This window comes from Capricornis sumatraensis, chromosome 8 (assembly GCF_032405125.1).
Source record: "Capricornis sumatraensis isolate serow.1 chromosome 8, serow.2, whole genome shotgun sequence".
NCBI classification, from domain to species: domain Eukaryota; kingdom Metazoa; phylum Chordata; class Mammalia; order Artiodactyla; family Bovidae; genus Capricornis; species Capricornis sumatraensis.
In genome coordinates this window covers 81,386,330-81,410,991 of record NC_091076.1, presented here as the reverse complement: position 1 = coordinate 81,410,991, position 24,662 = coordinate 81,386,330, and the positions used below count along the sequence as shown (strand labels likewise).

General features: G+C 45.6%; 1 protein-coding gene across 2 annotated transcripts in view; it reads right to left on the bottom strand.

Moving 5' to 3' along the window:
- MYOCD (myocardin) overlaps nt 1-17,827 on the bottom strand; it is a 41,763-nt gene extending 23,936 nt beyond the window's left edge. The window contains exons 1-6 of one of the 2 annotated variants that reach the window (XM_068978027.1): nt 17,821-17,827; nt 17,507-17,562; nt 15,812-15,887; nt 13,586-13,747; nt 226-395; nt 133-150 (exon numbers count right to left, since the gene is read on the bottom strand). In XM_068978027.1, the coding sequence (XP_068834128.1) occupies nt 133-150; nt 226-395; nt 13,586-13,747; nt 15,812-15,887; nt 17,507-17,562; nt 17,821-17,827 (489 nt within the window). Of the gene's footprint in view, nt 1-132; nt 151-225; nt 396-13,585; nt 13,748-15,811; nt 15,888-17,506; nt 17,563-17,820 lie in introns of those variants that run through there. The other variant, XM_068978028.1, reaches the window with a different exon arrangement.
- Between the last annotated feature and the right edge of the window lie 6,835 nt (nt 17,828-24,662).

The window sequence follows — 24,662 nt, the reverse complement described above, 5'->3', positions numbered from 1 at the left end:
AAATTTAAGTCAAAGGACGTATTTCTGAGGACTCTCTCTCTTGGTGTTTTCTGGAAGCTCCTGCCCTCACACACAGAACCCTAAACTGAACACGATAAGAGTTAGCAACGGGACAATGTGTCGTGAAGAGACACCTCTCAGGTCTCTATGCTAAACCTGCTGCAGCAGCCATGATTTCAGGACTGAAGAGATGAGCAGGCTGGAAGAGGGTTTGTTTACCTGGACTGTCCCGCGAGGACCCGCCAAAGGGGTCTCCGTAGCTTTCGTGTCTGGGGGGGATCCCGCTGAGCCCTGGAGGTCTTCCCCTCGAGTCTGATCCGGAGAAAGCCCATCACTGCTGCTGTCCTCCTCAAAGGCAAACGCATCCGCCGACTTGGAGAAAGTCACCTGGTTCCCTGAGGGAGGGGAAGCCAAGAACTGGGTCAGCAGACACGCTTCCAGGTGTCAACCCCATTCGTAGCACTACTCGCTGCCTTCAGAGTTCCCAGTTCAAGGAACCCGGGTCTCCTGCACTGCAGGAAGATTCTTTACTGTCCAACCCACCAGGGAAGCCCAAGGTAAGAGTGAAGGTATATTTAAAATGATTTGGTTTCTCCTCTATTTACTCCATAGAGGGGGATCTGCATTTATAAAAGTGGCATGTTTGGCAGGGAGGAATGAGTGACATACTAAAGGTCTATCATCACCTGTCAACCTTTACTTAGTGTCGATCCGTTCCTGCACATTTTGTTATGTGAACCCCTATCTTTCTGGAGCTAAATCAGGGAAGATGAAGGAAAGAATGTGGGCCACTGGAGGAGAAGGCCCCGTCTCCCTCGGGCTTTACGACCAGAGGTGAAGTTGATGTGACGGCGTGCCATTTGCATCGTGTTCAAATACGAAGCAGGCACCCGGCACGAACTGTTTTGCAAACTTTGCTATTAAGGATAAGCCAGGGGAGCTCCTAAATTTAAATTTCTAAATGTCAGAAGAGGGCTAATGTCACCAGAGTGTACTGAAGCCCCATTCAACAAACGCATATCTGTTTATAACAAGCCATAAATGTGTCTCAGAAACTGAAGCATGATCTTTATTATTTTTTTTTAATTCTTTGGATTTTGTTGTTATTCCTCTTATCTTTGTGTCTATTTTGGAAATCCCCAGCGACCCACACATGTTCCGATTCTTCCCCAGCAGCCTGCGTGGTGTCGGGAGGGGAACCCAGGCCTGGGCTTGGGAAGTGGGGTTACCAGACCAGGTGGGACTCTGGTGACATCCTTGAATGTCCCTCCCATTTCTTGGTTACCAGATCTCCTCTCTTATTATCCAACTGCAGAGTACAAAATGTGCCGAGGCCACAGAGCCCTCCTGACCCACTTGCAGGCACAGCTCTTGGAAAGGAATTTATGTATTATCAGCAAGTTTTCCAGCCCGGTGTTCCGCAATCACACTGACAAGAACTTTTGACTCAAGCTCTGGGCAGATAAGAGAGAGGAGCTCTCACTGGGGAGATTGGAAAGGAGCTGGAAGTAATGGAACAAACGCGGTTTGGGGCTTGTCACCGCCACCGCTGCTGGCATGTGTCCCGGACCCCCACTCAGACACGCAAGCGTCAAGTCAGGAGGGAGGCCGGACAAGCACAGAGCCGCTGAGAGCTGCAGTCAGTCACTGGGCAGCCTGCTAATCTGGAAAGGCTAGGGGACTGGCCCTGCTGCTTCTCAGCTTCCAGGATCACTTGTGAAACTCACTGTCACTTTTCTGTGATTATAAAAGTAATTTTTACATATAAAAATTCATTCGCACCATATGAAATGAACATAACAAGGTATATAATAATCCCACTTGCGTTAATGATTTATTTCTTCTTCCGGATTTAATTCTATCCATATAGCAAGACACAGATGGATTTAAAAAGCATTTCATTCAGTTAGGACTGGGTGATATAGACCATTCTGAAACTTGCTTTAAAAAAAAATTTTTTTTTTAATTCCACAGTGCTTCTTGGAGATCTTTGCATGTGAACACATAGAGATCGGCCTCAATTTTTTGGTAACAGCTACACAGTATTCGACTGTGTTAATAGGAACTTTTAGTTTTCAACTTTTATTTCCCGAAGGGCCCTTATTTGTATCTATAAAAATTTGAAATAATAGAAAAGTACAGAGAAAACTATAAAACATCTGTTCATGTATCATCTGAAATAAATACATGCCAGTATTTTTTATATGTGTATCAGAAACCGATTCATTCTCTAACAGAGGGTTATTTGACAAATGTCTGCTTTTTCCCTGCAATCATGGGTCACTTTCTCTCCCATCTGGTCTCAGACCACCGCACCCCTGCCCCCACCCTCTATTTTAAGGGTCCAGAGTTAGCTCACTCCCTCCCTTCTTTTCTCATGGCAAACCTTGGACTCTGCAAAGAAGCTCAAGTTGTTGTTTCCACACAATGTGAAGGAATTTTTATACTGTTTTCCCTTTCTCCAGGGGATTGTGTGATCTTCCCAGGCAGGTCCTTCTGGAAGCCTCTATGAATATGGTTCCATTGTAACTCAACCTGTTAATTTCTTTACTTTAGAAACCACGTTTTTTTTCACTGGCATTTCAACTCCTACTTCTGTTTGTGGAATTAAAATAAAGGGTTTGTCCCGGGACTTCCCTGGTGGTCCAGTGGCTAAGACTCTGCACTCCCGATGCAGGGGCACTGGGTTCGATCCCTGGTCAAGGAACTATATCCCACATGCCACAACTAAAAAACCTGCAACAAAGATGGAAGATCTCATGTGCCACAACCAAGACCCGACACAGCCAAGGAAGTAAATAGATACATATATCATTCTTAAAGAAGGCTTTTTCCCTGGTTAAAAGATGACATGTGTTATTCAGGGCCAGCTGGGCATGGGAGTTGGGGTTGAGTGGGTATTAAGTCTTCCTCACTGGCTTAAAACTCAACATTCAAAAAATGAAGATCATGGTATCCAGTCCCATCACTTCATGGCAAATAGATGAGGAAACAAAGGAAACAGGGACAGACTTTATTTTGGGGGGCTCCAAAATCACTGCAGATGGTGACTCCAGCCATAAAATCAAAAGACGCTTGCTCCTTGGAAGAAAAGCTATAGCCAACCTAGATAGTGAATTAAAAAGCAGAGACATTACTTTGCAACAAAGGTCCATCTAGTCAAAATTATGGTCTTTCCAGTAGTCATGTACAGATGTGAGCTGGGCCATAAAGAAGTCTGAGTACCGAAGAACTGATACTTTGAACAGTTGGAGAAGACTCTTGAGAGTCCCTTGGACAGCAAGGAGATCAAACCAGTCAATCCTAAAGGAAATCAGTCCTGAATATTCACTGGAAGAGCTGATGCTGAAGTTGAAGCTCCAATACTTTGGCCACTTGATGCGAAGAACTGACTCATTAGAAAAGACCCTGATGCTGGTAAAGATTGAAGGCAGAAGGAGAAGGGGATGACACAGGATGAGATGGTTGGATGGCATCACCAACGTGATGGACATGAGTTTGAGCAAGCTCTGGGAGTTGGTGATAGATCGGGGAGCCTGGTGTGCTGCAGTCCATGGGGTCACAAAGAGTCGGACATGACTGAGCAACTGAACTGAACTGATCCCCAGAAATTGCAGCATTTTGTTAGGGTTTACTTGGCACAGGGCCTGAGCACACACCGACTCAGAGAGCCCAACGCTGACTGTGCCAGCCCCTGGGGGCAGTCAGCCTCCTCTGCCCAGTAGGACCCTTGATGGCCGAGCTTTAGCATCTTATATTCCTTCCCCACTTGCTTCAGGCTGAACAGGTACGGATCTTCTCTGTGTGATCTGACCCTTTATGTGACAAAGAACTCACCCCCTGCCTCCCTGCCCCCCAACCCCCACTCCCCACTCCACACAACAGTATCACATCTGAAACTCATACAAATGAGAGTGAATTAATTAAACCACAAAGTTGTCCAAGGGTTCTAACTCATGTAGAAATATCATAAGAAGGGTGGGGATGGAAAAAGAGAGAAAATTTCCCTTGTTCCCTGACTACTCCCCTTCAGTGATTTTAAGTGGAAAGGTAACAAATGATGAAAATAGTGGTTTGTGCGACTTCCCCGGGTGGTCCAGTGGCTAAGACTCCATGCTCCCAATGCAGGGGGCCTGGGCTTGGTCCCTGGTCAGGGAACTAGATCTCACACATCACAACAAAAAAGATCCCTCGTGCTGCAATGAAGATCGAAGATCCTGTGTGCAACTAAGGCCCAGCGCAGCCAAATAAATAAACAAACACTAAAAAACAAACAACTGCCCCCCACCCCACCACACACAAAAGATAGAAGTTCATATCAGCAGTCCATTTAGCAGTGAGCAGCAACACAAACGGTCAACTTGTGTTTGGCTTCAGAATGGCCCAGGAAGTCAGAGTAAGGACTGCAATCTCTCATCCCTGTTTTGTAGAGGAGGTCATCACAGGGTCCAGGCTGGCCCCAGTTCCCTAGAGATTGAGCTAAGACTGCAGGTCCAGCCTTCGAATGCTCAGGGTCCCAGCAGAGGGGGTGGCAAAATCGATTTTCCTCCAGGGAGGTTGTCAGATGTGTGCTGTTTCGGGAATATGTTAAGACCTGCTGGGCTGGTGGGTGAGGTGGCACTGATGACACAGAAATCAGCCGTGTCCCTGTTCCTGCATATGTGTGCTAAGGACAGCTCCATCCTTCATGACATCTTTTACTTGAGTTTTTGAGATCTGAGGGAACGAGCGTGACACCCTGACTGTGAGAAGAAAGCAGGCAGGGTATCGCGACAGTCTGTTGCCGTTGTCTCAGAGAAGGCGTGGGAGGACTGTGGAGCCCTGCTGTCACGGTCATAAATCAGCATGTCCTTTCCACTCTGACACTGCGAGTGCACGCTCAGTCACTCAGTCATGTCTGATTCTTCGCGACCCCATAGACTGTAGCTCACCAGGCTCTGCTGTCCATGGGATTGTCCAGGCAAGAATACTGGACTGGGTTGCCAAGCCCTCCTCCAGGGGACCTTCCCGACCCAGGGATCGAACACAGGTCTGTTATGTCTTCTGCACTGCAGGCAAATTCTTTACCACTAGTGCCACCTGGGAAGCCCAGCACGCAACAACTAATATCCAGGGCGGCCAAACTAATAAATAGGTATTTTTTTAAAAAATCAATGAGATAGCTTTCTTAAAATAAAAAAGCATTGAGGTTGACATATGTTATATGTTATTCACAAGGTTCCTGACACACAAGCGTCCAATCATTTCTAGCTGTTGTTGTTACTATTGGTTTTGGTAGGAGTGTCTGCTTGTCTCAAGTTCACCATGATCAAAAATTTTAAAGAAGACCACCCAAGAGGCAGTTGATCCTGTGGTTAGCTGTGCAAAAGTCAGCACAACTCTGGAGCCAGAAACACTGAGAGGTTCCTTCTGGGAAAGTGAAGCAGACCTTCCCCAGAGCACAAGGGACATTGCAGGAAAGGCTGTGCGCTCCCCCCTCTCTTGTCTGGTTCAGACCAGGCTCGGTGAAGAGGGACAGAGGTCACCTTATCTGGCTGCCGCAGGAACAAGCAGTGTCTATCGGCTCCGTGTTGTGACCCAGGGCCCCTGCTCCAATCTCCTGGGGCTCGCTGGGAGCTGCTGGAGAGTAGGGCGCTGGCTATTGTCCCTGGAGACACGTCGGCCCATGTGATGACAAGGACCCGCTTCGGGAAGTCCTGACATCACCCTGCAGCTATGCCCACAGGGCTGACTCCGGGCCTGGCCTCTTGGGGATCTCAGTCTGGCCCCTTGGCGCACCCCTACTCCTCTTTCTCTCTCTCTCTCTCGGAAGTGATTAGATGAATGAGTCAGTTGGACTTTCCTCTGTATAAACATTTAAAATTCCGAGATTACAGTAAGATAGTCAGGGTCCTGGTTACCTTGCCTCTGGATCTGCACCAAGGGCTGGAATGCAGGGGGTGGAACATGAGAACGAACTTCACTGGCTTATCTGTATGCAAGCCTGAGCAGTGCGCATATGACGGCTATTTTAATTCTCAGTCAGACCTTCTCCTAACATCCTCCTGGAAGAAGCGGAAGCCAAATCCACTTCCTGAGGGAGGAGGTGGTCCGGTGCCAGGAGCTAGTTTAAATGCAGCTCCCGCCTAAAGAGGTTCCTATACACTGAGGATACTACAGTCTGGAGGAGACTGGTTGAACTGTCCAACAAAGACCGTGGAGCCCACGGCTCTTGAAGGGGATCAGATGGCTTCAGGAAGAGAATAGGTGGACATGGGACTTTGGAGAAACAAGCATTCCTTTACCTCAAATTCCTGGCACTTTAGAAATTGACTTTATTAGGGGAGAATATATATACATGAAAATAAAAGTGTTAGTTGCTCAGTTGTGTCTGACTCTTCGTGACCCCATGGACTGTAGTCCATCAGGCTCCTCTATCCATGGGATTCTTCAGGCAAGAATACTGGAGTGAGTTGCCATGCCCTTCTCCAGGGAATCTTCCTGACCCAGGGACTTCCCTGGTGACCCAGATGGTAAAGAATCTGCCTGCAATGTGGGAGACTCAGGTTCCATCCCTGAGTCAGTAAGATTCTTGCCTAGGAAAACCCATGGAGAGAGGAACCTGGCAGGCGACAGTGCATGGGTTTGCAAAGGGCAGGACACAGCTGAGTGACTAACGCCTTGCTTTCTATGTGCTGTGCTCTGTGCTTACTCACTCAGTTGTGTCTGACTGTTTACATACATACATATTACAGTACACATATTCATTATATGTATGTGTATTGCTGAATCCCTTTGCTGTCTACCTGAAACTATTATAACATTGTTAATTGGCTATATTCCAATACAAAATAAAAAGTTTAAAAAGAAAAAAAAAGAAACTGACTTTAAGTCTCTAGACAGACCCTGATGCTAAGGACTACAGGAGTTGGGAAAAAACAGTTAAGCTGCATCAGCACTTGTCCTGTATCAACTATTGAAACCAATTCTCCAGGAACAAAGAAGATTGTTAGGTGGGTAAAGATACATTAACATCATCTTAGAGAACCTTAACTTTCCTCCCTGACATCCCCGACCCCCAAAGCTACTGGCTTCCTGGTTCTCTTTTCCCACCACCTTTTCTAGAATCTTCCTCAGAGAAGTATTTATCACATGTTTCTTTCCCCTAAGGATCATTTGCACTTTGGAAATCCTTTCTCATTATGGAATGATAGATTCTGGTCATGAGAAAGTTATGCCAAAGCAAATGACCCCACCATCTGGTTTAGGGGCCATGGTTAGTGTCTATTTGCCTTCAAAATGGACGATTAGAGAGTGTTGAGACTTCCAGAGAGTCTGAAGGATGACTAGATTCCTAGTAAACAAGAATTTTTGTTTTGTTTTATTATAAAGTCTTAGCCTTGGGGTTATAAGTGAGCTAAGACTATCGTAGGATCTTTTAGAAAAATGTACATGACACTTAAACGGATGGTTTCTGGGCCATCCCCCAGGGACAGAAATGTTGCTTCCGTGTTGAAAGGTTACAGTGATAGAAAGAATTACTTTATCTTTGAAAATGGGGCTGTATATTCTGAATCAGGCGTCACTGGTGGCTCAGATCATGAAAGAATCCACCTGCAATACAGGAGACCCACGTTCAATCCCTGGGTCAGGAAGATCACCTGGAGAAAAGAATGGCTACCCACTCCAGTATTCATGCCTGGAGAATCCCATGGACAGAGGAGCCTGGTGGGCTATGGTTCATACATGGGGTTGCAAAGAATCAGGCACAGCTGAGTGACTTTCACTTTCTTTTCATTCTGAATTGCAGGTTCAGTTTTTTTTAAAAGGAGCTGAAAAAACAAATTCAGGCATTCAGATGGGAAGCCTGGCTCAACCTGAGGAAAAGACGAGGACGCTTTAGGGTGGAGGAGCTTGCCCACTGGGGCAGGGCACCAGGACCCCAGCAACCCTCCAGCTTGCCCACTGGAGCAGGACACCAGGACCCCAGCTGAGAAAGCCAGCCAGGGTTCTCCCTTCCTCAAGCAGAAGCCAGGCCTCTGGACAATAACAGCTTCCTTGGTAGCTAAGGGATGCTCCTGGCAGTGAAGGAGATACTCGGATGACCAAAGAGAGGATTAACCAGCTTGGAGGAGAGCTCTCCAAGCTGAGAGTGTGAAGTGACAATGGCTATACACAAGGAGAGCAAAGCCAGGCTCAACTCCAGTGCACAACTTCTGGTCTCGCAAGGTATCACTCCCTCACCATACCTGTTACAGTCAGTGTTCTGGCCTGAGAGAGGGGGAGAGGCTGTTGGGGGTTTTCTAAGTAGGAGTAACAGAAAAACAGGTGTCGGCTGTGAGATGTAGCCACGAGGCACCCCCGAGTCTCCTTTGGTGTCAGTAAAATCAGAAAACCTGGTATTTACCATAGCTAGGACATGGAAGCAACCTAGGGTCCATCAACAGATGAATGGATAAAGAAGCTGTAGTGCATATATACAATGGAATATTACTCAGCCATACAAAAGGAACACATTTGAGTCACTTCTAAAGAGGTAGGTAAACCTAGAACCAATTATATAGAGTGAAGTAAGTCAGAAAGAGAAAACCAAATATTGTATACTAATGCATATATGTGGATCTAGAAGGATGGTACTGATGAACGTCTCTGCAGGGCAGCAAGGGAGACGTAGACATGGAAAACAGACTTGTGGGCACAGTGGGGGAAGGAGAGGGAGGGACGAACTGAGAGAGCAGCACGGAAACACACATATTACCATATGTAAAACAGATTGCCATTGGGAATTCGCTGTGTGATGCAGGGAGCCCAAAGCTGGGGCTCTGTGACAACCTAGAGGGGTGGGATGGGGAAGGAGGTGGGAGGAGGGCTCAAGGAGTGGGGGACATAGGTATACCTTTGGCTGATTCATGTTGATGCATGGCAGACCAGTTTTGTAAAGCAAGTTTTGTAAAGCAGACACAGTATTGTAAAGCAATTATCCTCCAACTAAAAATACATAAAAACCAAAACAAACAAAAAAGAACCTAAAAAACAAGCCCCCTTTTCTTTCACATCATATCACTGTAGCCCACACAAGCTTAAATTTCCTCCAGCTGGAATCTGTAAACTTCTACCTGACTCAGAAAACAAGCCTGCAGGCTGGAAGAGTGATGGTTGGCTGGCACCCCAAAGGAGAGGAAGGCGTAGCGGGAAAGATTTGCTAGAGTCACTCAGCTGAGGGCAAGGGTGGGGACATCTGCCAAGGAGAAGAAAAACCCCACAGTGGGGGCTGGTTCTCTGTCAACAGCCTCCTTGTGAGATGTTCTAGTTTATTTCATCTTTGTGTTGAAGAAAAACTGGTCTTGAATAAAACCTGGGCGGGGGCGTCGGGGGAAGAAGACAGTGGGAGTTTCGCTCTGGGATTGGCAGAAACACAGACGCACAGCTGCGGAGGGAGCTGGAAAATGTAAACACATCTGGAAAGGCGCGTGGACCAAGGAAGGAAAATACACAGAGGCCAGGAGAACAATACACAGAAAACCACCACCCCGAGTCGCTGCTTTGCTGAGGGTGGAGGATGAGATCCAGAGAAGTGACAGCCAGGAGAAGGGTGGGGACCATCAGTGCCAGTGGAAGGGTTACTCAGAGGGCTATTTCTACAGCTGGTCTCTGAGAAGCTTCCTCTGTCCCTATGACATGTCATAAGATAGATGCCATGTCATAAGATGTCGTAAGAATTTTATGACATGTCGTAAGATGCCACTCAAGACCCTGATGCTGGGAAGGATTGAAGGCGGGAGGAGGAGGGGATGACAGAGGATGAGATGGTTGGATGGCATCACCAACTCAATGGACATGAGTTTGAGTAAGCTCCGGGAGTTGGTGATAGACAGGAAGCCTGGCGTGCTGCAGTCCATGGGGTTGCAAAGAGTTGGATATGACTGAGAGACGGAACTGAAGATGCCACTGCCTTGCTGGTAGAAATTCACGCATGTTGAAAGATTGCCGCTAACAGGCTGATGCATGGGGGTTCCCTGGATGAGGTCAGCCTCCGCCAACCTTTTCTCTAGCTTTTCCTTCTCTTTATTCTTCACAGATCCCTACCTCTGTTTATACATTATTCTCTTTGCTTTTTTTTTTTTAATTTTTTTTATTTTTTATTATTTTTTTAAATTTTAAAATCTTTAATTCATACTTCCTTCCATCCCCCCAACCACCCTCTACTGGGCACTCTGTACCCTGCACAACTTCTATTTTCACACCATTTATCACTTTTTATTAGGATATATAATTATTCACGGGTTTTGCTGATCATCTGTGTCTCCTGTACTAGAATATAAGCTCTGCTAGAGCAGACATTTTTGTAGGTGTTGTTCATTAATATATCGCAAACACTTGGAATAGTGCTTGACACACAGAAGATGCTCCATAAACATTAAATGAAGAAATGAATACATGAAAGGGATCTCTTAGCAAGTCCACCAGTTTAACTTTCCATAGTCTTCTAAGTCTGCAGCTCTAGGCCAAGACTTTCTTCTGCAGTCTAGTTCGGTAGAAACCCCTGCTTACTGAACCCCTGCCCCTGGAGTTCCTGTGGATCCCTCACTGCAACATGAAACAGGAATTCATCATCTCTCCCCTGATCTGCTCCTCTGCTCACAGTCCCCATCGTGATACATGGCTGCCGTTTAACTAGCTGACCAACAGGGAAACCAAGGATGGTCATCTGTGACTCTTCCTTTTATCCACACTGACACATTCTCCCAGTATCTAACAATGCATATCAGTTACTTCTCAGGTGCTCTTTTTCTCTGTGCCCACAGCATGACTCTTGTTCAGGCTCTTGATCAAAAGCTACTTGTTAAAATTTACACCTCTTCCCCCTTCCATGGTATAGAGATATTTCTGTGAAATTGCTGTTCCTCTCTTTCCTCTTCCCTGGCTAGATTTGGAGGATGATAAGGCTGCAGGGCACACGTTGGCAAATTTATAGCTGGTGAGCCTGCTGTCTGTTTTTGTAAATAAAGTTTTATTGGAACACAGCCATCCCCATTTGTTTATGTATTGCCCGTGGCTCCTCTTCCACTATGATGGCTGAGCTGAGTCGTTGTGACAGCTCGGAGAGCTTGCTTACTATCTAGCTCTTTAAGTTTGCCACCTTCGTGCTAGGGGATGATGGAGTAGCAAGATCAAAGGAGTCTGTGTGCCTGAAACGTTTGCCATAGAAGAAAACCCTCTCTGGACCGTTTATAAATAAGAAATAAATGTCTGTTAAGCAGCTGAAATTTTGTGGTTTGGTTAGCAGCTTCTGTTATCCCAACTAATAACAAAAGAGATGTAAAATTCGCAAATAAAATATTAGCAATTTCTAGGGGGGAAATATCCATGTAGGATTTATTTCCAGAAATACAAGGATGATTAAGAAAGACAGTAGTACCACGTTCCTAGAAGGGAGAAACTCAAATGGTCATCTTTTCATGAACGTGGAAAGCATTTTAAAAACTAAGCATACATCTTACAAGCTACTGTTAATAATGGAATAGAACAAACACTTCCTTAGAATATCTGCTTATAGCAAAAGTCAGTATCATATTTAGAGGTGAATGACTGGAGAAATTCCCAAGGAAGACTGAATCAAACAAAAGTGTTATCATCAACATCACAAATAAAACTGGACTAACTTTTTGGCCAATCCAATATATAACATTATAATACTGTTTCTGAAGCACTGGCAATATAGCAATAATAATAATTTTCTTCTATGTAATATATCAATAATTATTAAATTACATATAAAGCTGCATAATGTAAAGATATAAATTATATGTGCTTCATAGAATTCATACACATAATTTTATAGGTTAGATACACACTTGTATATTTCATGTATAATAAAATATATATATTATTAGACTTCTATGATATACTCTATGGCTATCATTTATATATTATTTATAAAACAAATAGGTAATTTATAAATAAAATACACAAAATTATATATAATTTGTGCTATGAAACATACTGCATGTAACTTCAAATGATATTTTGCAATTTACTAATAATTCCTTGATGTTTCTTTTCAACAACCAGCCAGTGTTTCCAGACAGAAAGGAGAAACAAAGCAGAAGGCACATCTTCATTATTTGTAGATGATGTGATTATATATCCAAGCAATTTAAGATAAAACAAGAAACTACTGGAACTATTAAGAAAATCTTCGAAGTGCCCCAGTTACAAAATAAATGTGCAAAATTAATAGGTTTCCCACACGCAAGCAATAACTGATATGAATTTATTTTTGAAAACCTTACCATGGGAAATTTTAAAAAAAGGCTTGTGTAGGTGAAGAGAGATTCTATCTTTTTGCCACAGAAGAATTCGTATAATTTAAACATATGAATTCACCATAACTTAACCTATAAAGTCACTGCAATCCCGAACAACATTCTAACAGGATTGAAGCTGGCATATAACAAACTGATCCTAAATATCACCAACCAGAAACTTGTCAGAATAGCCAAGAAACATGAGAAAAATCAGGCCAATGTAAAACATCCTTGTGAAGACAGAGATCAAGACACATTATAAAATAAACCACTAACATTGTGGAAAAAAGAAAACTAAACCTTGTCTCCTAAACCATGCACTCTCATATATAAAAGTATAAATACTTTTATATTTCAGCTTAAAGACTGAAATATAAAAATGAAGTATAAACATGTTAGAAAACAGAATAGGTGAATAACTCCATTCTTGAGCTAAGAAGTGTTTTCAGTAAGCAATAACATTCGGAAACTCAAAGAAAAAGATTAAGAGATTGAACTATACAGAAATGAAAAACTGCTACAGGTAAAATGCACTACACAGAAAATCAAAAGACAAAGGACAGAAACAAAACAAACAAAAACGGTAAAGGACATGTTGATAAAAGGATACGTAATATTTGTGACAGATAGAGGATCAGCTTTTTAAAGATACATTTTGTGTGTGTATATATATATATATATATATATATATTTTTTTTTTTTTTTTGGAGGGGGGCTTCCCTGGTAGCTCAGACAGTAAAGAATCTGTTTGCAATGTAGGAGTCCTGGGTTCGATCCATGGGTTGGGAAGATCCCCTGGAGAAGGAAATGGTTATCCACTCCAGTATTCTTGTCTGGACAATTCCCTGGACAGAGGAGCCTGGCGGGCTACAGTCCATGGGGTCGCAAAGAGTCAGACACAATTGAGTAACTAACAGTTTTCAACCCACAGAGCAAAAACTGGGCTTAGCGCCCAGTTCTTCCCACTTGGGTCCAGAGCTCTTTCTGTTCTGCCAGTCTCCACCCTTTTAAAAGAGGGAACCAAGGGGCATCACGACTCCAGAGTGATGGATTCCCATGGGGGAGACGTTCTGACCTGCTTGACCAGAACCACCCTGGTCTATGTCAACCCGACGTTGGAGGGGGGTGGCTGGGAATTTCTTCCTTGTTCCTGGGATTTCTGGGAACATTTTGGGACAGTAACCCCTGGATAGACTCTTGTTTAGTGAGACGCCTTCACCCCCAGGACCCCAGCACTTCAGAGCCATGGCTGCCTCCAGACCCCAGCACGGAGGAAGCCTGCCATTGGTGCTAACTACCTTTAATGGCCTCCTTCACAGCGGAGTCCACAGGGAGTATGTTCTTCTCCACCAGCTCCAGCGGCCCCGGCCGGAGAGCAATCTTTTCGTTGAGGTCATCTGCGAGACGGGCTCTTTTCAGCTTCATCTGGGCAGTCGGAACCGATCTTTCTGCAGTGGAAGCTGAGGGGTTAAAATCAAGAGGACTGGCTCTAGAATTTGATGTCATTTTTGTGGTTTTATTTTTATTCTGTTTCTTGCTTCTGTAACCCACACACTCTGACACATTGTATGCCACCATCCTAATAAATTTTCGATGCAATCATCCTCATTTCACATGGATTAGCAGCAAAGACCAGACAGTTCCAAATAAAGGCAAATTGAAGAGCATAGAAATGTTAGAGAAACTGGCTTTGTGAGGATTTTGGGAGAAAAATGTGCAATCTGTCAATTCTGGAAGTAAACAGTCCACAGGGCCTGCCTCGTTTACTGACTTTAAATGACACTATTTGCATGCCCATCCAGTCTGTATGTGCGTCCCTCATGGCTCAGCTGGTAAAGAATCTGCCCGAAATGCAGGAGACCTGGGTACTACCTGGCCCATGATGAGCTGGCAGTAACTATTATCTATTGTTATAATTGGGGCTTCCCTAGTGGCTCAGCGGTAAAAAATTTGCCTGCAATATAGGAGCTGCAGGAGACGAAGGTTTGATCCCTGGGTCGGGAGGCCCCTGGGGAAGGAAATGGCAACCCACTCCAGTATTCTTGCCTGGGAAATCCCATGGATGGAAAGCCTGGCGGGCTATAGTCCACGGGGTTGCGAAAGAGTCAGACATGACTGAAGGGACTAAACAATCCAACTCAGTTCTAACAACTGCGGTAGCATGACTTCTCAAGGGTTTCAGACCTGTTGAGGTTGTGATACTAACTGATTCAAATGTCCTGATCTGGTTGTAAAAGAGAAACAGTTTTGGAGAGAAATGGTTATTTAATTAAACAGGGATTTAAGAAACTGAATATATCCAACAAAATGGTTATTTAATAAAACAGGGATTTAAAAAAGAACATATTAGCTTCTCATCACTGGGAGGGTGAGAAAGATCACTGACAAGCTGTAAATCACTCTTTATTCCTCTCTGGGCGAGGCCCTGACTTATTTCTGTGCAAGAACATGGAAGAGAGTCTTGAAAGCCAGTTGTTGCAATAAGGCAGAACTGGAAGTTAGGGTTCCATGAGAGTCTGCCGCTTTCTGCTCAACTCTGAAAATTTAGAAGGCGAGATCTTTCCAGACCTCATAGTACCACTGTTCCATGAATGCGTGTGTGTGCTAAGTTGCTCAGTTGTGTCCAATTCTTGGGGTTCATAGCCTGATATTTTAATTCAAGATGGTAAAGATGAAACAGATAACGTTCCTTTTTTGATTACGTATTCTTATACATTGCTGTAAGTGTAGAAAATGTTAAAAAAATTATGCAAAAGAAATGAAAGCATTGGGAAATCTCTTCCACTTAGAATCTACTGTTTTTAATTATTGGGTGTATTTCTAAATTATTTACACAGTATTTATTGTTAGGTCTTTATCTTTTCATCATAGAATCTGACTATAAATACAATTTATGCATATACTTTGCTTTCCTGAATTTGACTGTGAATATAGTTTTGTTTTCTGGTCTCCTCAGTAGACATCATTTTGTAAGCCTTGCAGGCTCAGTGGCTTCAGTCGTGTCCAACTCTTTTGTGACCCGATGGACTGTACCCCGCCAGCCTCCTCTGTCCATGGGATTCTCCAGGCATGAATACTGGAGTGGGTTGCCATGCCCTCCTCCAGGGGATCTTCCCAACCCAGGGATCGAACCTGAGACTGCTGCTTTGCAGGCAGATTCTTTACTGCTGAGCCACCAGGGAAACCTTTTCGAAACTAAACATTTATTACTGGTGTGAAGGATGGACATTTTAAAGGAAGTTGATATATGTTGGACATGCCCTGTGTGCTCAGAGAAAGCTGAGCAGTGGTGCAGCTCAGATTGGACCCCAAGTGTGGTACCTTCTGGGCCACCATATGGCTTCTCGATTTGGCCATCAACACGGCCTTGAATGACTAGATGACAGCTCAAAAACCACTTTGGGATGGAAGTAGCTCCTTTCTAAGAGGACTCAGCCACTGAGCAGAGACAAAGAACCTTGAAGAATGGTCCCTGTTCCCTTCTCACTGAGTGGTACTGGTTTAATGATTTTGGGCAGCCCTACCTTGGAGTATGTGCATTTTCACCACGGCTGCACGGTCGGATCTGCTTCTTGCCTTGCGCTTCAGGGTGTCTTCAGGCTGTTGGACACAAACATGGAATAAATTCCACTCAGTATCATACAGTTGAATCATCTAATTTTAACTTTAAAAGAGACCCCTTTTCTCTCAAAAGGAAAAAGCATTCCTTTCTTACAAATGAAACATGCAAATATCCCTGTTCTACATTTTGATGAAGCAGGACTCATCTAGCAAAACCTCTCTAGTAATTTCAGGATGGAGAAATAAGATAAAGAGGTCAAAAGCTTTGGTCCATCTCAGCGCTCCAAACTTAAAGGGCAGACAGGTACCTATTCATAAAATACTAATAAAACTGATATCATCATGCTGCTTATATTATAGCCAATCTTATTTTGTAAAGGAGTCACAAACTAACTAGAGTCAGGGATTAAAGGTAACCTCATCCCATCCAGTATAACATGACAACACATGTCCTCCTCCTGTTTTTCCCTTGAGTTTTCTCTCAGGATATGAAAATGAGAATCCTGCAGATTGAGACCCACATTGACGCTGCAAGGACACTTACAGAAGTAGTATTTATTGAGTCTTAAAGTTTTCTTGATGATGGAGTTGTCTGCAGAGATGGCGTGGGCTGTGGCAGAGCAATAACTGGACTTCAGGGCCCTCATTTCTGGGTTCTGATCTCACTGTATTGGCCCCCTGAAGAGGGGTCTGGGGCTCACTCCAGTTCGGATGAAAGGCAGTTATTCTCCAGGCAGCAGGAAGCACAGCCTCCCATGAGCAGCCCTAGGGAGTCCTGGAGCTCCACCGCCCTTCCCTGCTCCCCTACCCTCTTGCTAGCCGCCAGGCTAGGATTCTCTAGCAGTGGCCTCCCAGGAGAAGGGCCTGCTGGCCTTCCTTCTAGGTGCACTGCTGATGCTCCCTAACTAGCACTTACAGTCTCGATAAATTCAAGTTGCAGAGACTTGCTCTGAAGGTATAGAATACATGCTAATCCCCCCCACCTCAAATGCTCAAAGAGAGATAAACAGACTTCCTTCAGCCTTCCATTGTTGTTTAGTCACTCAGTCGTGTCCGACTTATTGGACCCCACGGACTGTAGCCCGCCAGGCTCCTCTGACCATGGGATTCTCCAGGCAAGAATACTGGAGTGGGTTGCCATTTCCTTCTCCAGGGGATCTTCCCAACTGAGGGAAGGACTGAGGACAGCATCTCCTGCACTGGCAGGCGGATTCTTTATCACTGAGTCACCAGGGAAACCTTCTCGCCTTTAAATAGCCTCGAATAAGCCCCGTATCCGGAGGCCTTACTCTACCACTGAGTTGGATTTAAAATCATCTGCTCATCACTGAGAAATGCCTGTCATGAAAGAGAGGCCAGCTTGCCAACCCACCTCACCTACCTCATTTCATGTCTCTCTGAAAACCCCTTGCAGGGATGCCCCTACCGACATCAGAAAGACTGGGGACATTTTTTTTAAAAAAAGCTCACCAATAGCAGTTTCGAAGCCAACATCACTGATCCTATTTCCACAGTTTTCTGAGCCTAGGAGGAAGATTCCACACAGTGTGGGGGGAGGGGACCAGCCAATTGTAGGAGAAATTTACCCAAACTTAGCACCTGGAGATCCATAGCCTGGAGTCTGAGATAAAAAAGATGGGAGGTTTGCAGAAAGTTACCTTGGCACTATCCAAACGTTTTCTTTGTTCATGGAATTCAGGTGGGCTTTTCAGGGCTGAAACAGAAAGATACAGACGTGAGCAGGGGCCTTGGGGCCCGGAGCAGCCTGGCGGTGTTTGCCGGTGTGCTTGCTGAGCTGTGCACGGGGGCGGGGAGGTGATCGCCTTCTTCAGGCCACAAGCAGTTGAAGAAGAAAGGCCTGGAGGTCACCAGCTTCCCCGAGGCCGGAGGGCACAGAGAAAGGTGGATGTCAGCCTCAAACAAGAGGAGCAGCAGGGGCAGAATACGCGATAGGAAAAGGAGTGGCAGAGACGGGGCATTCCAAGATTCCGAAGAGGGGCAGGCCCAGGGCGTGGACAGGCGATGCTCTAGTTTTAGGAAGATGGGGAGGCTGGGGTGACCACCACTCTCTTTGACTTTGCCCTGCCCTTGAGCGCAGAAGTCTGGGTGGAGGTCAAGGTCAGTGGAAGGGCTGTGATCCATGTTGTGGGAGGCAACTTATCCTTTTGGGTCAGGGAGGTGGCTGGTCGGGCAAGAACATGCAACCAAAGGGTGTTGAGAGAGAAGCATGGAATGAGACTTTGAGGGCTGGAAGGGACCTTGGAGATGGTAAAATAATGGGGAAACTTAAGGCCCCTGGAATGGGATTGACTTGCCCAGGGTCACACAGGTAGGGCTAGGAGCCTAGCTCCTCTGACCATCTAACTTCTCTTCAGCTGTGATGCTCAAAACACTGGCGACTGATAGACATGGGCACTGGTCCATCACAGCGCACAGCAGCCAGAACCAACCTGGACAGGACGCCAGCCGCCTTCTCTCCACGACCCCACTGCTTTTCCTCCTACCAGCTCCCAGCAATGCCTCACGGGGATGAACTTTTGACTTTGCTTTTGCAAAAATCTGCCTTTTCCTTGCCTTTCCTGATCCCCTGGAACAATCACAATGCAGAGCCATAAACAGTAACTTCTCATCAGAAATGATGAGGTTGATCAGTGGTTGCAGAATTGCATTGAATATTCTCCTGGACTGGAGGTCTGGACAAGTGGGTGGATTATGTGATCCAGAATTCTAATATTACTTCAACAGATGTCAACTCACAAGCTGCAGGCAAAGAAACAGTCTTCCAAACTTTGGCTGGCATAAAAAAAAAAAATTGGGTATCTAACCAGATGGGCACTTGGGGCTATGTGTGCGAATGTGTGAGCATGTGCATGCGTGTGAGCGTGTGTGTCTCATTCAGCCTCAAAACCATGCCTCATGTGAGCCCAGCTGTTGGACGGGCTTGTTGGAGAGAAGGGAGATTCCACTCTGGGCAGCTGGTCAAGCCCATTACGCTTGGATATTGCTTGGGGAGCTACTGAGGCATCTCTCTCGAGACTTCCCTGTCTCACCCAAATGACCGCAGAGTTGACCAAAGGAACAGGCAGATTGGCCCCAGCAGGCTGCCTTGTGCCAAGGAGACTGGACAAGTCCTTTCCTCCTCAATTTGACCAGAGACTAAGGGGCTTCCTTTTTATAGGAGAAAAAAATAATTGTCGCTTGACCACCACATCTCCCATCGATCTAACACCTCCAGTTTCTCTTTGCTGCTTTTCACTCTTAAGAGGAACCTCCCTGCCAACTCTGCCCTTTTCAGTGGCCTCTTTGCCCTCCCTGTCCCCTGACTCAATGGCTCTGGGAAAACGTGCGGGTCTGCTGCATTGCTCAGACATTTTCTCTGACTTGGGTCTGACCCCCATCCTGAGTCAGGAGGCTTGTCTTTATTTGCCTTTGATCACAGCTGCAATTTACACTGATGGAGTTCTGAAACCATTTCCCATTTCCCCAGGCAACCAGATCCTACAAATCTGCTTGAGGGCCGCTGGGTCCTGGTGAGTCTGTGCCATCTGAACCCATAAGTCTTCACCTCTGTCCAACAGTCTCATGGTCACCTAGGTATTACATACTGATGTGGTTTAATCCCTTCCACAATCCAGAAAAGGAGTTGATTTTAGCGTGGCCTTCCTTACTAAGTCATTAAAAGGAGTGACATAACTTTTTCCCTAAGAAGCAACCCTAAGGGGACAGCATGAATCTATCTTGAGATGGCTCTTACATTCCAAACTCAATTGGTTTTAATCGGGTTCAGGGTTTAGGGGGAATGTATCTGCTTCTCTTATCCCTGAGGCTTTTCAGTTCTTATTAGTGGAGCTTATTAACTCTTCCACGAAATGCTGCATTTCCTGTATCTTAGCCTGTAGAGTTACAATTCATCACTCTTTGGTGGTAACAGTTCCCCTGTGAAATGGCTGAACAGTCCAGTTCTCTGATGCCAGGTGCACAATGGTCTTCTGGAACCTTCTGCCACAGGGTGGGAGAGGCTATGACCATTCACCAAGGACTTGGGAAGGAAGCTAAAAAGATTCACACACTGGGTTGTACCCCACGCTTTTCTTTCTAGGACTTAAAGGATGTTACATGGGGCACTGGGTTGGCCTGCCATGGCCTCTGTGATTGACATGTATCTTTTCTGGGATTCCAGAAAAAAGAGAGTTTCAGCCCCTCCGTCCAAGGGCCAAGGAAAGTGAAACTGCATCCCAGAGCACCACATTGACTTTTTGGAAAATCCTCCTCTGCTGACAGCCCTGGGAGTATCAAATGGCAACATTTTGTATTTAAGGGACATTGACATTTAGGATTGAAACAGGAATTTGGATTGCTAAATTAAAAAAAAAAAAAAAGTCAGTGTGATTCCAAATTAAAATACAGTTGTAAATTCAGTCAGCCACACGTCTCACTCATCCCCTGGGAGGAAGATGAATCGCTTCTCACAGGGGAATTCTTGTTCTCGATGAGGAGTTTAGTCACGGGCTATTCCTATTTCTGTCCGCGCAGCTCCAGCTAATTTGGGTCAGCAGTGTGTATAAACATTTGCTTACTTAGAGCTCAGGAAAAGATCCCAAGATAAGAACAGACCTCCTGCGGTGGCCCCCTGCTTCTAACCTCCTGCCTCCAACAGGGACCCGGAAAAAAGAGAAAACAGGCTGGAGGGCCTTTGACAATCTGTTAGGGAGAGAAGCCTGGGGCTGGGGGCAGTTCTGGTGGCACAGGCGGGGCCTGCCTTCTCCCCTCCGGCTTGGAGGGGAGAACCCACCTCCTCCTCTGGTGTTCGGGTCAGGACCAAGAGGCTGCATCGAAGGGCTGGTATTCTGGGGCAGCAGCTGGGGCAGTGGTTCCCAAAGTGTGGCCCTGGACCAGCATCTTTGGCATCATCTGGAAACCTGCCAACAGTACCAGTTTTCAGGCCCCACCCAGACCTACAGAATCCAAAGCCTGGGTGAGAGGCAGAGGGACAGAGGGTCTGTGTTCGGACAAGCCCCCCAGGGGGATTCTGGTTCTCTGGCATTTCCATGGCAAGTGGGTCCTGATCTGTAGATGGGAATCTACAGATGTACTTGGGAATCAGAGACTTCAAAAAGGGGTGCCTGATGTCTATGAGTGATTTCTCAGTATTTCAAAGAGCTGAAGAAAAAGGGTGTGTTTGCTCAGAGAAAGGCTGCTTAGCTTCATAAGCTGCCACTTTTCATAGTTGCTGCCTAGAAGCAGAACAACTTGGTTTAGAACTGCTTGTTCTCATCAGAAAGCACTGGCTGGCAAGTTTATACGCCATTAATTAGTCAAAGACAGATATATGGATAATCATTCATATATATAGGGGTTTGGGGGGAGGAAGACAAAACTGATTTAAACACAAGCTCTACAGTGAGGTGAAGTGAAGTGAAGTTGCTCAGTCGTGTCCGACAGGGGAATCTTCCTGACCCAGGGATCGAACCCAGGTCTCCTGCATTGCAGGCAGACGCTTTAACCTCTGAGCCACCAGGGAAGCTCTACAGTAGTCATGGGTACAATTGAAGTCTTGGATGACTAAAGTTTTGGGAGCCATCCCTCTGGGTTCTGTCCTTGCTTTGCCATCTATTTCTGGTGCAGCCTTGAACAAGTCTAAGAGCCTTCCCATGTTCTCAGTTTCCCACTTACAAACAGGTTTAGCAATGCTTGTCCTCTTGACTTTGCTTTTTTTTTTTTTTTTGGTCATGCTGTATGGCATGGGGGATCTTAGCTCACCAACCAGGGATCGAATCCGCACCCTCCTGCAATGGAAGTGCAAAGTCTTAACCACTGGACCACCAGGGAAGTCCATTGGCTTTGCTTTTAAAGACAAATTGGACCAGGAGTATTTTTCTTCCAAACAAATAGGATCCATGCTATGCACATGTGGTTAATACTTTGGAAACTGTCTCATCTCTTTAGGGTGGCAACAGATGGCCCATTCAGGACCCAAAGGATAGTCGCAGGGGGCCTGAAAATTGCCTTTTCCCAATGGAGCTTTGTAATATTACAGCCTGGTTTGCATGCTTAGGGAATTCAATGCCTTCTACACGAATACTCTGGAATTTCTCAGAAGGGTCCACAGATACATTCACGTGATGCCTGCATCACTAGCGCACTAATTTTTAAGGAGCAAGGAACTAGAGATGAAGGAACGAGTTGGGGGAAATAGAGAAGTTAGGATTTTGGATCCAAATGGGCTTGGTATGAAAACCGAGGAGGCTTTTTTCCCACTCCACATTTGAGATGTTAGGAGGGAGGCAAGGAGGACAGATGAAACCCTTGTGCCGTGTTCTGCTCAAACAGCCAACAGTGGGGGTGGGGGCGGTGCTGTGGGGAGAAGCCAAGTCAGATGAAGGCATTGAGGAAAGGAAGGAAGACTCTGCCCCGCCAGCTTCTCAAAACTATCAAGACGCTGCGTGTGCTGTGGGTGCAGGGACCAGCCCGTGACGCCTCTCGCTATTCAGGAGGAGGAGCACAGAATCCAGGGATTTACCAAGGCTTTGCCGTAAGTATGTGGCTGCGGAGGCCTGGATTAGTCTGCAAAACAAATAAAGGCAGCACCATTCACACACAGCTCATCGTATCTTTCCATTCATCGACATCCATCAGACCACGGAACCAAGCTGCCCAGATGCTTCCTTCTGGCCAGCGGGCTTTCTTTGAGTCTCGGAGGAGAAGTCGCAGCCTTTTGGGTGCCCCCTGGGCTTCTGTAATCGACTTCAGTTTTCTAATGCCATTTTCTGGATTCCAGGACAATCAACTCAATGTTCCTGCTTCTCTCCCCTGGATTCATAGAGATCAGCCCCAGTGTACTAGCAGAAGGAGAGAGAAAGTCATTTCTTTCCTTCAGGTCTCCCAGAAACCTACTCCATGTAGTGTAAGACGTTGTCCGATATTATTAACAGGCATAATTAAGCAGGAGAATTGAGAGAACATTCTAGACGGTAAGCTCTTTGAAACAGAATTCACGTCTAACTCTTCGGTGTTCCATGGGGCTTTTCTCCCAACAGATGGTCAAAATATCTACTGAACTGCTCTATGACTTTTTTTTTTTTCCATTGAAAACTCAGAGCTGATTCTCTTTCTACACTAAGAATTCTGAAGGGGTTGGAATAAAACAGTATTTAAGATTGAACTCAGGAGGAATGTGTTAGTCACTCAGGCATGTCCAACTCTTTTGTGACCCCATGGACTGTAGCCCGCCACACTCCTCTGTCCATGGGATTCTCCAGGCAAGAATACTGGAGTGGGTTGCCATTTCCTTCTCCAGGGGATCTTTCCTGCCCAGGGATTGAACCACGACTCCTGCTTTGCAGGCAGATTCTTTACCATCTGAGCCACAGCATTTACCCTCCAACCCAGGAGATTGGTGCCCAAAGAGAAGAATGTAGTGGAGAAAACCTGCATGAGAAATGATGACCACACCTGAGCCTGCCCACAGGTGTCCAGGAAGGACAGGAGGTTGGGCTGTGTCCCAAAACAAGAAAAAATGAGAACCCTGATGTCCTCTTGCAACCTTGAGCCTGATGGGGATGGTGGCAGAGCCATGCTTCTGAATTCCAGTAGAGAGTGACAAGTAGGCAATTTGAAACTTTCCTCTTGAGATTCAGAGGTGGGATTCTGGAAGGGAGTCTGAACCATAAATTCTTAAAGTAATATTTCTACACTAACGTCGAGAGGCTAGTTCACTCAGGTTTACCAACTCTTTTGAAAATGTGAATTCCACCACTGATATTATAACTGTGAAAGCAATCTTAGAAGCCAGCCTGGGGGTGTACTTATGGCTGAGAGCACTTTTGTACTGTTTAAAGGGGCTCTGTGCCGGCTGCTACTCCAGGATCAAGAGATGCAGGTTTTGGCCTCAGCTGCTGCAACAGGAGGGGACTTCAATTTCTTCTTTTTGCAATAGGCAACGGCCTTGAGTCAATCTAATGTACAACTTAAGACTAATTCTGTCCAAGGAGAGCAGGTGTTTCTGTGAACAAACTAAACCAGCAGGGCTACCTGGTAGTAACAGAAGGACAATGAACAATTCACCTGGCCAGCAGCTCTCCACTAGAGCAATTTATAACAAGTTTGAAAATTCAGGGGGAGTACTGCAGTTATTTCCGGTGTTATGGACAATGTGAGGCTGTGTTATCATTTTACTGTGCATGCGTTTAAAGTCTCATGGTTCAAGTGTGTAAATAGGATCTCTTTGGGCTTTGGCTTTGGGATGTTTGACGCATCTCTGAGGTCTCTCCAATCTCAGTTTCATGAAGGTTAGAGACAGTGAGACATGGACTAGGGCAGGGTTTTCAAACTCTGTTTGAAGAGGACCCTGGGGAAGAGAAACAGGGTTATCTAAGGGGGTGAGGGGGGGGGGGGCGAGTGAGTGGGGCAGAGGCCCCTGACCCTGTTCCAGCCAGTATGTGTGTGTGTGTGTACACACATAGCACACAATATATTTAACTATCAAAAAACACCAAAAATCATCAAATTAGGTGATCTCCAATGACTGTCGGCTTTCCTTCCCTCTGGTCTTCTCACTTTCTTCCTCCTTTCCTCTTTTCTTCTGCTTCAGAAAATTCAAAGGATAGAAGGAAGACATAAAAAGCCCTCTTGGGAACTATAACCGGTTCCACCTTCTGTGTTTCTTGTCACCTTTCCCCCTAAAATCTTGAGCCTCTACAAAGTACAGTTGTGCTCACGGTGGTCCCCACAGCGCCCAGCATACCAGCCTGCACAGAGTCTGGGTCATCATGAAATATGTTGAATCTGATTGAGTAGAAAAGACCCAGAGACTGT